This window comes from Pezoporus occidentalis, unplaced genomic scaffold, assembly GCF_034315485.1.
Source record: "Pezoporus occidentalis ecotype Australia unplaced genomic scaffold, CSIRO_AGI_Poc_V1 ctg9, whole genome shotgun sequence".
Classification (NCBI taxonomy): Eukaryota; Metazoa; Chordata; class Aves; order Psittaciformes; family Psittacidae; genus Pezoporus; species Pezoporus occidentalis.
This window is the reverse complement of record NW_026916262.1, coordinates 7448425-7466164: the sequence shown is the minus strand read 5'-3', so window position 1 is coordinate 7466164 and position 17740 is coordinate 7448425. Positions and strand designations below refer to the sequence as shown.

At 39.6% G+C, this 17740-nt stretch overlaps 1 protein-coding gene across 1 annotated transcript; it reads left to right on the top strand.

Annotated features, from left to right (window-relative positions):
- The first annotated feature begins 5189 nt into the window (after positions 1-5189).
- GTPBP10 (GTP binding protein 10) lies at positions 5190-17320 on the top strand. Its single transcript, XM_062605152.1, has 10 exons — positions 5190-5310; positions 5853-6046; positions 6127-6218; positions 7292-7436; positions 9838-9911; positions 10884-10936; positions 13830-13937; positions 14443-14520; positions 15470-15593; positions 16324-17320. The coding sequence occupies exons 1-10, from the start codon at positions 5278-5280 to the stop codon at positions 16539-16541; spliced, it is 1119 nt and encodes a 372-aa protein (XP_062461136.1). The 5' UTR covers positions 5190-5277; the 3' UTR covers positions 16542-17320.
- The last annotated feature ends 420 nt before the right edge of the window (positions 17321-17740 follow it).

Below are 17740 nucleotides of genomic sequence, written 5' to 3'. Positions count from 1 at the left end.
CAAGGTACATAGGAGACCAGTTTTTCTTTATTTCTCTTTTTTGAGGTTGAGTTGTGGATTGATTACATGAGTTGAATTAATGTCAGTTAGTAGCTCTGCTGGCAACTCTGGACCATCTACGCATTAAGCTGTTTTTGAACATGACCTCCTGCTGTGTGTTGAGGAATTCAGCACACTGAATGTAAGGCTTTACATATTCCATAAGCTACAGACCCGGCAGCTCTCAAAGGCTGTAATGATTCAACAGTATGAAATTCAAACAGTACACACCCTAAAAGTGGTACAAAGCATGAAAATGGGGTAATTTGATGTATACTTGTATAGGTATCCAAGGAGAGCTCAGAACCTATGACGTGATCCTTGCAGAACTTTACTGATGATCTTCTTGCCGTCTGCAACTTCCCTTTGCTTTATCTGTCTCACTTAAAAAGTTCTTTTGCTTATCTCCTTTTTTCACTTCTGTTCTATATAATGCTGACATCTTATGCTTTACGGAGGTCACAGCAGCACAACCCGACTGACAAGTCCTTCCCCTGTTATGAACCATAAGTCTGGACAAAATGTTCTGCTATTTGTGCTATGAATTGGCATGGTAACACGGAACAGAAAAGTCCTCTTGCATGACAGGGCCTAGCTCCCTGCCACTACAAAAAGCTCTGTTGTACAATCGCCTCATAAATTTATGAAGTGCCATATTAAAAACAGGTATATTTTCCTCCCACCAGTTTCAAGGAAAAGCTGTTTCAGAACTTGATTGCTGTAATGACTAAAACATTCTTCTAATTTCCTGATACATTTATTAATGAACAGTACATGTCTGTTTGCTCTTATGTCAATATAGCCCTGCAAATGAAATGGTTTTCATCTTTTATGTTTACTTCCCTGATGTATCTATTGAGAGCACTCATATCCCCTCTCATGCTTTTGTTTTACTGAAGTAAACAAGCTGAGCCATCCTAAAATCTGTTTGTACAAAAGGCTCTCAAGCTCTCTGGTGATGGGCCTAACCTCCCTCTACCCCTCTTGCTGCTCAACCTTAGTCCAGATACAGAACAATTACTTAGAAGTTTTCACAGTACCCAAATAAGGTTTCACCAGGGCCTTAAACAATGGCATTAATACCTCCTGACTTGAAATGAAATACATCATCTGGGATATTCTCTGTACTTATACCGATTCCTAAATATATATTGCTACCAGATTTCATCAGTATGTTCTTACTGATTTTATCATGACTACTACAAAATGTAGCAAATAAAACCATCCTAATCCCAACCCTTTAAGCCTGACATCTTCCTTTTCAACCCTATTTGTGGCTATATCACTTCACAATTTCTCTCCTAACCCCCATACTCTCATTCCTTCACAGGTAATACCATTCCAAATGTTTTCTCTATAGGGTATTAATATGACAGATTGAGTTTTCCTAAGATTGAGACCAGGCTTCGGGGTCACTTTTTTCAAAGATAAGTAATCACAGTTCAAGCTCAGCCCACCTACCTTCAAAGGCTCTGCAGAGGGAGACATGTAAAGAGTCATTTGTGACATGGCTTGTTCTCTGGGAGGTGAGACACCTCTTATCACCAAGATGAGAGGGTGAGAATGTCAGCCAACAAGATTCTCAGTGAAGATCCTTCAGTTAAATGCCTCAAGCACAATGCCAGACCCCTGTTTGCAATTATCCAGTCGTAACATTCTTAACAGGCCTCCTCAAAACACTTGCTGCTAGATTTTACTTATCACCTGTTTCAGGAATGCAGATGCAGTCCCTTTTATCTGAAAGCATGACACCAGTGTTGCATTTTTTGCTGTTGTAGGAATTTCTGTTCTGCCATTCACATGATCCATCTCCACCTTTCTCCACTAGGTGAAAATACTTCGGCAGTGAAGAAAGGCATACTTTGAATTCAGGGTATTTAACTTAGGCTCACTAGACAATAGCCACATCTTCTGCTCTCCCATTTGTATCACTGAAAAATCTCTAAAAATTCCATATGAGTACGATACAAGCATGGCTAGTTAGTAGGAACTGGAAGTATTTTCAGCTGAAACAGGACACGTAATTGATGGCAAAAATAAAATGGTACAGCAGAAAAAGCTGGTCAGTAATAGTAAACAGAGTGACATACTTTTGAATGTATTTTTTCGGTACATGTGGGTGGAAGGAGGACTAAGTCTTCCTAAAAATACTACTAAAAACTCCCATGGAATATGACACTTCAAGACAAACCCCCTAACATACATTTCATACTGTACTGTCTTGTAAAATTGTATTCAATTTAAGTATGTTACTGTTTTATTCATTCACCAAGATCATCAAAAGCCATCAGGAATAACCATTCTGAATGACAGCTGTGCTTCTTCTATACCTTCTTCTGAATATCCCAGTTGCAAAGTAAACAGTTTGCTTTTTTTAAGTCAGAGAGAGAAGTGTGAGTGAGCTGAAATGCACAGGATTAGGAATTTCATTTTCTTATTCATATTTCTCTGATTTGTTTCTAAAATATTTTTTCTTAATTTATATCTAAAATTCTAGCAAATTGAAAAGCCTTTACCGTTATTATTAGGGCATTAACTAAGTAATTAACTAATGACTATGTAGAACTATTGTAGGTGGAGTTTTAAAATGTAGGTATTGGCCTAACTTTTATAGTGTACAAAATGAAGCAAAATTACAACATAAAGACCAAACAATAATACACAGAATAATCTAACTATGTAACTACTATTTTGCATGTATTTTGTAAATCTAGTTTCCAAAACTGGTGTCCTAGGCCATGAAACAATAAGAAACAAAACCTCACAAAACCAGATTTATATACCAGATTTATATACTTAGAATGGCACTGTTAAACACTCACATGTTGTGATATAGCCCGGATAATGCTTAAACATTCTATTGGGCTTGTTTAGCCTGTAGATGGCACACCACAGTTTTCTCAATTGTGGGGGGTTTATTATTATGCTACAGAAAAAATCTGTTGTTAAACTTATTTTTAGTATTAAATTACTGCAAATGGTATTGATTCTCCTCAGGTAGCTGCAACTGAGAATGCATGGCCTTGTGCAAAGGCTGTAAGAAGGCACACAGTATTTACTTTTTCATGAGGATTTGCACTTTAAAAAAAATCACTGAAAATATGCTCATACTGTGTGGAAAATACTTATGCACAAAATAAAAAGACTTGCTAAAGAACTAACTTAGGGGTTTTTTTTCATCAATTTTACCCTTATGACCTCACTAATGTCATGATTTAGAATCATGGAATCGCAGAACTGTAGAATGGTTTGGGCTGGAAAGGACCTTAAGATCACCTAACTTGAATCCCCCTGCCATGGGCAGGGACACCTCAAGAACTGGCTGAATAGCCACACTCAAAGGTCAATGGCTCTATGTCTGGCTGAAGACCAGTAACGAGTGGTGTCCCTCAGGGATCAGTGTTGGGACCGGTCTTGTTCAACATCTTTGTTGCTGACATGGAGAGTGGGATTGAGTGCACCCTCAGCAAGTTTGCCAATGACACCATGCTGTGTGGTTCGGTTGATACACTGGAGGGAAGGAATGGCATCCAGAGGGACCTTGACACACTTGTGAGGTGGGTTGATGCCAACCTCATGAAGTTTAACCATGCCAAGTACAAGGTCCTACACCTGGGTTGGAGCAATCTCAGGCACAGCTACAGGTTGGGCAGGGAAGAGATTCAGAGCAGCCCTGCAGAGGAGTTGGGGGTGTTGGTGGATGAGAAAATGAACATGAGCCAGGTTCAGTGTGTGCTCGCAGCCCAGAAAGCCAACTGTATCCTGGGCTGCATCAAAAGGAGCATGACCAGCAGGTCAAAGGAGGTGATCCTGCCCCTCTACTCTGCTCTCATGGGACCTCACTTGGAGTATTGTGTGCAGTTTTGGTGTCCTCAACACAAAAAGGACACGGAACTGTTGGAACAAGTCCAGAGGAGGGCCACGAGGATGATCAGGGGACTGGAGCACCTCCTGTATGAAGATAGGCTGAGAAAGTTGGGGCTGTTCAGCCTGGAGAAGAGAAGGCTTCGTGGAGACCTCATAGCAGCCTTCTAGCATCTGAATGGGTCCTACAGGGATGCTGGGAATGGACTCTTCATTAGGGACTGTAGTGACAGGACAAGGAGTAACGGGTTAGATTTGATATAAGGAAGAAATTCTTTCCTGTTAGGGTGGTGAGGCACTGGAATGGGTTGCCCAGAAGAAGAAAGTGTTTACTGCAAGGGTAGTGAGGCACTGGAACAGGCTGGGTGGGGAAGCTGTGGCTGCTTCATCCCTGGCAGGGCTCAAGGCCAGGTAGGACAGAGCCTTGGGTGACATAGAATCGTAAAATAGTTAGTGTTGGAAAGGACCTTAAGATCATGTACTTCTGACCCCCCTTGCCATGGGTAGGGACACCTCACACTAAACCATGTCACCCAAGGCTTTGTCCAACCTGGCCTTGAACACCACCAGGGATGGAGCATTCACAGCTTACCCACCCAGCCTGTTCCAGTGCCTCACTACCCTTGCAGTAAACACTTTCTTCCTTACACACAACCTAAATCTCCTGTTTAAGTGCAAACCCAATCATGTATAAAATAATTTCTCATTTGTCACCGTTTATGACACGTGCTATAAGCGTTATCAAAGCCATAAACCGGTCATCCTTATCCTAGAAACTAGCACTGTTTGAAGGCCAGGTCCCAGTTTTTTGAGGGAGAGCACACCAGCAATATGACCAACACGCTGTAATGGGGCCAGCTGCATGGGCAAACCCAACAGCAAATACTGAAGCCCGAAATCCCACAGCTCCAGCACTTGGGGCCTTGCCCTCCTCTCTGGCGCCCCTTCTCGCACCTCGGCCAGAATCGCCTCGGGGCCTCTCGGCCTGAGATGCTTTGTGGGGCAGGGACGACAGAAGCGAGCAGCGCGCCACGCGGAACACACTTGTTACATCAAACCAGGCCTGGCCCTCGCCGGTCCGCAACCGCGTCAGACCCCGGCTGGACCTCGCAGAGCAGCCACAAGCCACCGGCGAGCCGCACCGCTCATGCGCAGCCGTGCGGGAGGCGGCTCCGCCTCGCCTGTGGCAGGACGGAAGTTGGGAGGTTGTTCATTGCCGTATGCGCTGCTCGGCTGGCAGCAGAGACCCTGGGTATTCCCTCTTGACCCGCACCCTGGAGCTTGGCCCGTGCCTCAGGGTGTGCTGCTTCTGCCCCTGCCTGTCCCTCCTCTCCCGCCGCCAGTGGGGCCCGGGCTGAGGCGGTAGCTCCGGCCATGGTGCGGGGCGGGGCGGCGGTGTTGCGGAAGGTCAGTGCGGCCGCCCGCGGAGTGGTGGGGACGGGGCCTGCGTGCGAGCAGCCCCGCGCAGGTGGCGTTCGGGCGGCTCGAAGGGCTGGAGGGGAGCCGCGGTCCAGCTCTGGGCCCCGCAGCCTGTCCGCTGCGGGCTGGCGTGTCGGTACGCGGGCACGGCCCGGCCGAGCGCCCACTTCCTTTCCCCTGTCTAGCCTGCGGGTCGGCTGTTTGCGGGAACGCCCCTCAGTACGTGCAGGGCTGAGGCGAGGCGAGGTGAGGTGAGGTGAGGTGAGGTGAGGTGAGGTGTCGGCAGAGTCCCACGCTTGTCTCCGTGCTCGCTGCCTGGGCGCTGCAGGGCGGGCGGGCCGTGAGGTACCGCTGCCGAGGAAGATAGGTCAAACAGTTCGCTTATTAAAAGACATTATTGAGGGTTACGCGTCTGCTTTCTGAGCTTTAATTATTGCCATCAAAGTTATACCGAAGCAGTTTTACACTCATTTCTACAACAACAAAATGTAAACAGAACTTAATACTGATATAAAACTTGGTCGTTTTAGTATGGCAACTTCGTCGATGATTTACGGCTCTATGTGAGAGGAGGAAGTGGTGGCATGGGTTATCCTCGCCTGGGTGGGGAAGGAGGAAGAGGTGGCGATGTCTGGTTCGTTGCCCAGGAAAGAATTACCTTAAAGAGCATTAGGGAGAAATACCCTCTGAAGCGATTTGTAGCTGGAACAGGAGCCAACAGCAGGTAAGGGTTTGTTCGATGGAAGCTGTTGTATGCATTTTTTCCAGAAAGCAGTTAACTAAGCCTGGTTCAATTTCTCCCAGTGTTAAAGCACTAAAAGGTGAAAAAGGAAAAGACTGTGAAGTTCGTGTGCCTCTGGGAATTTCAGTTCTCTGTGATGATGGCAAGCAGATTGGTAAGAACTTTTGCTCTGTTTTAGTTTATCCAGTAGATCATGTCATGTTTATTGATGGCATTTAGCAGACTTCTGATACTACGATGTTTAAGGTTACACATTTCCCAAAATATGTGTGTATTTTCTTTCAGACAGAGTTGACAAAAAAAAAAAACAACAAAAAACTGTAGAAATCGTTGGAAAAGATCCCTTCCAGAAATTAGCAGGAGTTAGTTTGTATCACTATATGCAGCAGAAAGAAAATTGCTCTTGCAAGCAAGTGTTAAAGACTGGAAGCTATACTGATGCTCCACAGAATCATTAATGACGTTACTTAAATTAGGTGTCCATAAACTCAGGTGACCCTGTAACTGCTGAATTATGACACTTGTTAAAAGGTAATGATCATTGGTGTCAACTCTTCAGGTTATAATACCTACTTTTCACTCTTTTTTAAAGAGTGGTGCTTGATAGTAACTAGGAGGATCTCTCAATACAGTGCTCTTGGAATAGATCTCAATGTTTTCTTTGCAGTTTCTCAGAGTTTTTATCCTCATACTGTTGAAACTAAAGTCAGAGGTTATTTCGATTTGGAGCAAAATTTGATGTTTGGCAAGAACAGTTTATGATGTAGACATGTGAGCGTCTAAAGGTATCCCTGAATTATATACTCAAATGTTGCATTTCATCTTATAATTATTCTAACCCTAAGGGAAATATACAGCCTGTATCTTAATGAAAGAATATGGAACCTCTGAAGATTTTTCTGTAGCTGCATCTCTATCAATGTGGATTTTTCCTTGCATTCTTGAACTCAAATGTTGGAGGCTTCAGAACTACCATCTTTGCCATAGTTTGCCTGCCTGTACTTAGCACTTTTCTTGAAGTGACTAACTGTATGACAGAAGGCAAAACCGGGGTGTGATTGATTTCATTTGTTTCCAAAGAAGGAAAAATATCATGACCCTAAATGCACAGCTCTTGCAAGGAGGTGCACAGAAAGTTGTTTGTTCATTGGAGATAGATTTAAGTGTGAAGTCACAACTGAACTCCTGCGGGTATTGTGTTTTTTTCACTGGTGAACTTATTTTCAGGAGAGCTTAATGCAGCAGGAGAGAGATTCTTGGCAGCACGTGGAGGTCTTGGAGGCTGTTTGGCTACAAACTTTGTGCCTTGCAAAGGTCAGAGGCGAACTGTTCGTCTTGATTTGAAACTTATAGCAGATGTTGGCTTAGTTGGGTAAGTACTGTAGTTTGAGAACTGATACTAGAAAATAAAGTAGTAAACTTCAAATGGGATTTCAAAGGAATTTGAGGGTTTGGAGGATGAGTGCTACTGTACTTTGACATTGCCACTTAAATAACTTGCAGTTTGCAGAAATCAGAGCTTAAACCTATTAAAATTAATTTTAAAATTTGGAAAGTACTGATTATGTTTTTGTTTGTGAAGGGCTTCGTGAGTCAGTGTTATATATCATTATTAATCAAGTTTTTCAATGATGGTGATTATTAAGATAGTATTAACTAATATTTATTAAGTAAGTAGCAGGTGCAAGACAGAGCCAAGAGCACTGGCCATATTGCATCTTTGACTTGGTGGTACTGGCATAAGTGGATACTCTCAGTAGTAGTTTTAAAGAGAGTTTCAAAGGTGATGTGCCCTACTCTCCCAAATAAACAGCTTGGAAGGAAGTAATTACAAACAAGAACAGTAGGACTTGCATTTCAATATTACTACTTTATAACATTGCAGATAAATGTATTTTCGTTTGGAGAAAGCTTTCAACAAACTACAGTTGTGAAAATATTGTTTTAAGTATTGTATACAAGTTCTACTCAGCATCTACTGCCAACCTGCACCTGCTCTTGTTTTAGAGTATGTGAAAATACAGTTTTACAACACTGGCACTTCTTTAATCTTGCATTTTGGGCTGTATTTTAGCTGACAGTATCCCTCTAAAATGGGTAAAAAGAATCACAGTTAATTAGAGGAGCATATTTTCTTGTTGAGGGTATGAATCAGCCTCCAATAGTTTGTGGTTGTACTTTGATCTCTTTGTGCTTGTTATTTTTACTTTAGGAGATTTGGAAGTGGTTTGCTATTAGATCAGATAAAAAACATTACTGATGGGTCTGAGAAAGACCTATCAGGTTTGGGTACAGGTTGTCATGTGTAGTGTAGGTTACAGCATACACTTCAAAGAGCATATTGTGCCTTAGTGGGAACAAAATAGTCACTTGAGGGTATGATTAGAGTAACCTTCCAGAATGTGTTTAAGATACCTTTCAACATCAGAGCACATTAAAACTACCCTTGATAGTTTTCATGTGACAAGAAGAGTTATGATGTCTCTTTCTTTTTTAAGAAAGCCTCTTACACAACCCCTTTATGGTGCCCCTTAATGCAGTACTGGCATTGTTTTTCATTTGCTCATGTTCTTATTAGTTGTCCCTGTTAACAGGTCTTGATTCTGCATGTAATCAAGTGGGGAGTATATGGTTTTCTATGTGGTGCATGCTTTTTTATCTTGTGACCAATGTTTAGTTACCTGTGGACACAAGTTTTCTTTGATCACTGTTGCACTGAAACATTGTGCTGAATAACTCTGTAAATTAGACTGGAACATAAGTCTTGTATGATGTTCTGTCTAGAGCAGATGCTGTGAATAAGCACTATAGTCTATCCTTTGTTGTCAGAATAAGCTTCAAGTTTGGCATGAATCAAGGCTATTGTGTCTTTCACAATCCTTAAATCTTTAAAATAAGATTACAATAAGCACGTCTTACAATTTTAATTTTAACTTAGGCTTCTGTTAAAACCTAACAGAAATGGGTAGATGTATTCTGTGAAGAAGCTTTTGTACAAGCTACCATACCCTTTAGAGAATGTTTTTGTATAGCTGACCTTTGTAAAGAGAAAAGGTTACAACAGTCAGATCTGCACATACCAGCTCCTGGGGCTTCGCCAGTATTATTTTTGGTTTACCTGGAAACAAAGCTGGTTAGTCCTAATTTCAAGATCCCTCATATAACTCTGTTGCCTTGAAAACGTACAAACTGTGCGTTCAGTCTATATATACACAAAGCCTCCGTCTATGCAGAGTTTACAGCTGCTTTACTACATTGGCAAAACTGTAGCATAGGTATCATTGGTACTTAAATTGTGGACTGTTTAATTAACCATGATTTGTATACCAAAAGACTAAATCCAGCTGATGAGATGCATTTGCTGCAGGTGCTTAGAATGTAAATGTACTTTACAAAATCAGCTATAGCATGTGAAGACTGAATTCAAGTAGACTTGTTTATGCTGTGTTTCCATCTAATTACACATACATTTACATACCTCTCTTGCTGGCATCCTTGGGAAGCATTATTGGATTTAGAAAAAATACTCAGATTTGATTTTTAAAAAATAGTAATCATCTCAGTTTTGTTCTGTTTTTTGTGGGTGGTAGTTTTGTATGTGGTTTTAGGGGGGAGGGTGATTTTTGGGGGTGTGATTATTTTTTTTTTTTAAGAGTAACTGAGTCTGCAAAAATTAGTTGATAGCATTGAGTTTGGTTAGGGTATTTGGTAATAAAATACAAAGGAGCCACATATTTGTTTATTCAGTGTATAAATCCTGATTTTCCTTGTAGGTTTCCAAATGCGGGAAAATCATCCTTGTTAAGTAAGGTTTCTCATGCCAAACCTGAGATTGCAAATTATGCATGTAAGTTCACACACTTACTTTTAGAGCAGTAATATTTCATGAGAGCAAAGTCTTTTCTCTGACTTGGTTTGCCGGTTTATAATAAAGACTAAGGTATAACCATGTTGCCTGTCAAATATGTTACACAGATTTTTAATTATGAGAAATACTCCAAAAAGAAACTTGCTGTTTCAGTGTCAAGTCCCTTTAACAACCTCACATTTTCATGTGTGCCCCCTCATAGTGCTTCAACCTAAGCTGAAGTTCATGCAGGATCTATTTAACATTTATTTTAGTCTCAGCCCATTTAACTGCATCTGAGACTATGCTGTGTAATGTCCTTTGCCTACTAAACATGCACCAAGTTCGTTTACATAAACATCTTGTATGGTTTGGAATTCGCTACCACCTGTTCTTCCAGCAAAGTAAGATTTTGGTTTTGAATCTCTTCACTGAAAAATGGACAGAAATCTTTTTGCTGTTTTTCTATCAGTAAATCAGGTTTAGTTATCTGATCATTTTTAAATTAAAAAGAGTACACAAATACCAGTAATGCCTACTGATCTTGCACCACTCCTGATTCAGTGCAGCCTTTTCATATTTTAACTCAGTGTGAAGAGGCCTGTTTCACTTTGCCTTTTGTTAATTTTTTTTTCCTCTTTGGAAGCTTTTCCATAGAGTGGTGAATAATTTTTGTGTCTGAGACTTCCTTCATCATCATCCCTTTTGGGGATGACAGGACAGAACTGAAAGGGTGCCAAGACTTGGCTAGCCATTGGTTTTTGGGTGGTCTGATTTTGTTTTCTCTTGGTTTGCTTTTCTTTATTTCTTTTCCAGTAATTTTAAAAATTCCATTTGCCTTGTTTTTTTTCTGCTACTATTTGTTTAATTTAAATAAGTCCCACAACATTTAAATGTTTTGTAACATGAATATCTTCTAAAATGTAAAAAACAGTTTTGTTTTCTTCCCCTTCTCTTTTTCCCTTGTCATAGTTACAACAGTACAGCCTCAACTAGGTAAGATCATGTATGCGGATTATAAGCAGGTTGGTATGAAGGTTCATTCTGGTTGTTCATTAAAGTTGTGTATAATGATTAGTTATGTTGCTTAATATAATTTCAGAAAGAAAAGGGAAGCTTGTAGGTTTTTTTCATATGTGTATCTATAATGTATACATATAAAATGCAATAACATGCACTTAATGAGAGTTGTGGAGAAAGTGCTATTTTTATGAAATAATAATAAGAGAGCTTTAAAGCCAAATGCTAATATGTAATATGAGGTTGAGCTAACTTCAAGTCACTTTGGAAAATGGCTTCTTTACCCTTGTCTCCTTTCTGTGGTTCTAATCCTGCTTTTATAACCTTAGAGTTGTGAACTAGTGTGTGGAACTGAGATTGCTGTGTTCTAACTCTTGTTCAGGACTTTAAAAAAAAGTCATTGTTTCTGAGACTAACCTGTTATTTTTATTTAGAAGAGGCAGATTTTAGACAAGTTGACTATACAGAAAGCTCTGGAATGATTAATTTTAAGAATGGATTTTAAACAGTGGCATATTTGTCCAATAGCTGCAGATCTGCAGTAGTGAATGACAGGGAATTTAGCGAATATAACTCAGTTACTGTAACTTACTGTTTTGTCTTTCTAGGTTGGCTGATCTAACTTCCATTTTGGTTTGCCCTGGGCTTGGTGTTTTGGTTTGGGTTGTTTTATTTCTTTGGTTTGTGTTTTTTTTTTTTTGTTTTGTTGGGGTTTATTTTATTTGCCCATTTTTCTGTTTTTTAATAAACCATAAAATAGTATGAAGTGATGACAGCCTAAACAGCCAGGATAGTGCACAATCTACGAGGTAAGGTAGCTGGGTCCAGTTCTTTTTGTTGTAGCTCTGGAGGACTGGTGGAGCTACTGCCAACCACTTTAATTTTTGTGAACCCAAATTCCACCCAGCTTTTTCAGGTAACTCTGTGGTGCCTGGAATCCTTTCTACAGTATCCACTTATGGGAAAACCAGTGCTAAATGAGACTCTTACTAGTAGATTTTGGACCACAAGTTCACGTAAGGTTACAGCAAACATTTTCATTCCTCAAGCTTGAATGTTCTTTGAAGTGCTTTTATTTTGTCTTTGAAGGGTATGATATATGCAGTACTGGACTTACCATTTGCAAGATTAAAGACAAATGCATAAAAGGTTTTCAGATGAGTTAACCAGAAAAGCTACGTCTCAGATGTGAAAAGACAGAAAACTCCTCTTTTCACTTTCAGAAGCAATAATCTTAGGGGGTTCAGTAGCTGATGCTTGAAACCTTCATTTAACATCCTTTTACAAAGCTGTGCATTAAAGGAAGGAAGTAAGTCTTTGTCAGGTTCCCTGTAGAGATGCACACATCTAAGGGAAATTTTTTGTATGTCCATTTTATCTGCTGGTTTAGGGTAGTTTGTCCTAGAAAGCTTGGCTGCAAATAACAGGATTGTTTATAGTGTTTTTGAAAAACTACCCACCTGCCATGGATCGGGACCTCTTGCTCTTACTGGTTTATCTTTCTCCAGCAGAACTACTTGCACTCGTGGCTTTCTTTCCTGCAGTTTTTTTGTCTCTTACAGAGTGACCCTATTGTTGGCTGTATCTGCAGTTCATGCTTTTTATACTAGAATGTGGGTGATATATAGGAGCTATATGGACAAAAAAAATCTTTTCTGAATTCAAGGGAACTAGTGATTTGTGATTACAGGGAACATTTGTGAATAAGAGGAAGTACTTCAGCTCTGAGTATTGCAACTGCTGAAAACAAAACAGCATAATTAAGAGCAGTAATTGAGGTGACTGTTCTGGAGCATTCCAGGGAGAATGGCTCATTACATCCTTTTTTTTTAAATTCAGAACATGTTTTTTTTTTTTTTTAAGGAAATAGGTAGCAATTTGCTTATTTTATCTTAGAGCATTTTGAAGAAGAAATTACATGCAAGTTACCTGGTGCTGTGTGTCACTGCTGCTTGGAAAAGACACAAAGTAGAGGATCTGAGTAAGAAGAGTCTGGAATCAGATCTTAATACCAGATCATGGAAACTAGCAGAACCATTTTCATCATCTGCCAGAATATCTGAACCAAGTGCTGTTTTGAGAGAATATGAGGGGCTTTTTATGAGCTCCATAAAAAATATTCTTTGAAAGAGAACTGAAGTTAGGGAAAAAGCTGCTTTTGATGGGACTACAGCACCCAAAGCCATCACACCAGGAAGTGGATGCTTCTGTTCTAACTCTCCAGTTGTTCTCTCCCTGTTTCTAGTTATAAGCCTGTAGTTCATCCAGCTGTATCTCATGTCACATTTTCATGGAAAATTCTGAAGGAAGGCTTCAAGTATTTAGGAAATGAATAATAATTAAAAGTTAGTGTAACACAAATGGGAGTGTAACTCACTCATAGCAGAAAGCACCCTTCTGCCATAGGTAGCACACTGGAAATTTTGTTTGCTGGCTTAGGGTATTGTTCAGTTGAATCCAGTTGATGTCTAAATGGGTATTGGATAGATTTGACAACCCTACTTTTGTTCTTCTTTGCCTCACTGTCTTAGCTTTCTGTGAGTTACTGAGTAGATATTTGGGGCTTTAGTATACTGCTCTTTTTCAGTCTGTCTCAGCTCTCCTTTACAACTGTTTACAACTCTCTCAACCAGCACAGAAAATGACAAAATACCTTTCCATTGGGACAGTCTCTGCTGGCTTTGGTTAGAAGTTGATATACTAATGGAACTGCTGGAGAACAGATCCCCCACCCAATTCCAAGGAATACACGTGCTTGTAAAAGGAGTCTCTCAAAGATATTCCTGACATTCCTTGTCTGGATTCTTTTGTTTTCTGTAAAATGATAATAGATGTTGATGGTTCAAAGTAACCATTTTTGCTTGTTGGAAATATTTTGTCTGAAACTTGTTTCCGTAGATCTTGGTAGCTGATCTCCCAGGACTGATTGAAGGTGCACACGCAAACAGAGGGATGGGCCACAAATTTCTCAAACATGTAGAAAGAACCAAACAGCTTCTCTTAGTTGTAAGTGAAATAAAATTTACAGCTTATTGAAATCAAAGGCAGTGCAGTAAATAAGATGCATGTTTATTGCAGTGTAGTTGGAATGTAGGAAGTAGTTTATAATTTGCATGTTTATGATAAATGTAGCTGCAGTATGGTTTTCAGAATGGAATGCTCAAACAACTGATGGTAAATTAAGGCCTTAAATACAATAGAATATAGCCAGTTAATTTAGAGCAGTGAATTGCTCCAAGTATAATTAAAGCATGGGATGATTTTTCTTCTTCTTTCTTTCTGTAAGATCCCATAAAGAAGAGGTTTAAAAATCAAACCTTTTCTCAAAACCAATCAGTTCATGCTGCTTCCAGTGTCTGTAGTGTTACTTTGGTGTATAGTTGCCCTCTGTCATTTCCCAGGAATGAGGGCATGTACATGGACATTGTACTGCAAATTAGTTGATGGAGAGTACCTTGATACTGTAGCATAACTTAATACCACAAAGCTTGGTTTTGTGTCACTTTTTCAGGTTGATATTTCTGGGTTTCAACTGTCTGTTAAGACTCAGTTCAGAACAGCCTTTGAAGCTATACTGCTTCTAACAAAGGTAAGTCCTCATCTTCCCAGTTGGTGGTTGTAGTTACATGTAGAGGCAAGAAAGAGGCTCAGTTCTGATTAAGAACTTTCAAAATGTTAGTGTGTCTTCTGGATTTATAATAATAATAATTCTGGATTTATAATAATAATGCAGACAAGCTTAAACTTCTTCAAAATTATGAAATCTTTATTTTTAACTGTCCAGGTTAAACTGCTCTATTTTATGTTGGGCACAACTGCTCCTTCATTAATGTGTGCAGCATATGGGATATTTCTTACAGTCAAGGTGAAAAGACACATCATGTTCAGTTACCCAGTCTGGATGCATTTTAGGAAATAGAAATACATGGGTATAGTTAAATCCCTGCCTTGGTGCCCTTGCTGCACAGCCTAATGGTGATGAGACGTCAGGCCTAGCTGTGCAGATATTCAGTATTTCCATCTCTTACAATTGCTTCTGATTAAAATAAAGCATTTTATGTAATTTCAGGTTTAGCAACTGTTTTCTCTCTGGCTACACAACTTAAGATGATGAATCTTCTGAATTTCAGCTATTGCTGTTCATTTTTAGCTTACTCACAGTTGTGACTTTATTTCTGATGTTAACCATAGTCCACTTAAGTCCTTAAAAATCAGAAAACTCTCCAAAGAATTTCCTTACACGTTTTATAGATCTGAACTTTTTCTGAAATGGATTTTGTGGTTTTGGCTATCAGAAAAACAAACCTAAACCTCATTCTTTTTATTGGAGGCTGTTTCAGAATCAGCCAGCCTGTTTACCTGAAATACCTCTGTTTGAACAAGAAGTCACTTAACATTATTTTCTTCTGACAGGTTGCTTTAATACATCCACCTTGAGCACCTTTACAGCTGCTTAGGCATGAAAGACTGATATAAAATTGAAGTAGCACTTATTAAACTACAAATACTTACTAAGGCAAATTTACTTATCTTTCAAGGAGCTGGAACTGTACAAAGAGGAACTGCTAACAAAGCCTGCACTTCTTGCCATTAATAAGATGGATTTGCCTTGTGCAAAGGGTAACTTGAACGAACTTATGAAACAACTACAGAATCCTCAAGGTAAATTAACTTCCAATGATTGCGTTCAACAAGTCATAAGATTTCATAAGGGTTAACTGCATTGGCTAGGAGTTGTTTGAAGCTGAAGTCAGCTATTAAATTTATTATTTGAACATATGTTTTAAAACCACTTCCTGCATTTAGAGCTCTGTTTATATGCATTTTAGTGCTGCCTTCACTGTTGGGGTAGTACTTTAATAAATAGAGATATCCTAGAAGATCTTTCCAAACTATGATAGGGAAGAGTAAATTTCCAGTCTAGATATGTTAGATAACAGTAACCTCTGTTGAAGGTCCCCTTACGGACGTTGATGTATATACATTTCTCTGGCCAAAGCATGTGAAAATACTGGACAGGCCTATATAGTTTTACTTCAAATTTGCTATTACCTTGGGGTGCATTTCTTCCCTTGAGTATGTAAGAACCAGGAAAGCTTAAAACCATCCATATCCCGAATCCTGCAACTTGGCATTTCTTTGTACTCATCTTAAAGGAAGGTGTAGAATCTTCTCATGAGAGTGTAAGTATGGCTTAACTGTTGTGTTAGTGCTTGTCTTCAAAGCCTTTAGCTATTTTTTTAAAGATTAAGCAAATAATAACTTAGATATTAATTGCAAGTATGTTTACTGAAATTTGTTAAAGCTCATTTTCTGAATGCAGTGCGCTTCTATGGGCTTTGTAGTGATACACTGTTTGGGGTTGTACTAACTCCTCTGATCGATTTTTCAGACTACTTACACTTAGTAGAAGAAGAAATGATTCCCGCAAATACACTTGAATTCAAAGATATAATTCCTATATCTGCACAAACTGGAGAAGGAATTGAGGAATTGAAAGCGAGTATAAGAAAGTCCATAGCTGAGGAAGCAGAGCAGGAGAATGAAGAATATCGGAAAAAGAAACTACTACTTTTACATGCTTCAGAAGAACAGATGAATAGAAGATAGTATTCGTGGCTGGATACAACACATTTTAGTATTTTCCGTATATGTATGAACCCATTTAATTTTTGTTCCCTTTGCCACCACTGCCCACTTCTCTGCTCCCTCCCCCCCGTTGGTTCAGTGTCTTTTGGCACTTGGATAGAGCACAGTGGGGAAAAAAACGGGGTTTTGTGATTTACCTTGACTACCGACTCAACAGAGTAAAGATCAAAGTATGTGCAACTCAAAAGTATTGCTTTAACAACTGGTGATCTCTGGAGTATTTTTTGCCAAATGAGATGAATGGAAGGAATATAACTCACAGAGGTAGCAAAGGACCAAGTTCAACTACTCCATGTTTTGGAAACACCAGGGGCAGTTTCTCATGGAGCAGGTTTCCAGGTTGCAGTACTTCTAATGTGAACCAGTTCTGCTACTTCAACAGGCATCAGATTGTGGGGGGGTTTGTTATTTCTAAAGATTGAAAGGAAACAAAAAAATGGCAGCAAGGAAGTGACTTGTACGAACACAAAAAAGCAAAGCTGATGTGTAATGTTGGGGTTTTATTCCACAGCTGCCAGTGTCTGCTGTAATACTCCTGAGGATATAAATCCTGATTCCAAATTCCCGCTCTTTCATTTGGGATTTCTTCCTTTTATGGAGTTGTGGGTACACGTTACTTTTTAGTGAAGGAAAGGATAACTGCTTTTCAACAGTTGGGGAATAGTGTATGTTCCAGCTTTTGTGTAACAAGCAGGCATGCATTTTATTTTTGGAAAAAAAATAAAAAAGAAACCAAACAAGTGCTTTATTGTATGTTTTGGGATGGGATGTATGGGATGTTTTCTATTTCAATGGTATTAAATTGATTGCAAAGCAACATAAGACTGAATGCATCAGCGGCTTCTCAGCTTAGTTTGGTTTTGTTTTGTAAGCGCACTTACCAAACCGTGCTTCTCTAAATTTTGTTAAAGCAGTCACGGGGAAAAAAGGTGTGATTTATCATGATCCAATTCTATTATCGTTTAGTACTGGTTCTTATTCCTATTTTCCTCTAATTTTACTGTGTGTGTGTCCGGCATATTTTCACCAAAGTAAAGCATGGGCTGCAGACAATTTTTGATACTCCATTTATTTCATCGTTGAAAATAACATGTTTAATGGGGGGGGGGGGGGGGGCGGAAGGATTGCGATGAGAACAACCTTGGCTTTATTTAAGCTGT

Bases quoted from the DNA above. Each gene is read 5' to 3' on its own strand.
- GTPBP10 (XM_062605152.1), top strand. From the start codon at position 5,278: ATGGTGCGGGGCGGGGCGGCGGTGTTGCGGAAG. The intron at 5,311-5,852 runs GTCAGTGCGGCC...TGGTCGTTTTAG, and splicing joins GGGCGGCGGTGTTGCGGAAG to TATGGCAACTTCGTCGATGA. The intron at 15,594-16,323 runs GTAAATTAACTT...TCGATTTTTCAG, and splicing joins ACAACTACAGAATCCTCAAG to ACTACTTACACTTAGTAGAA.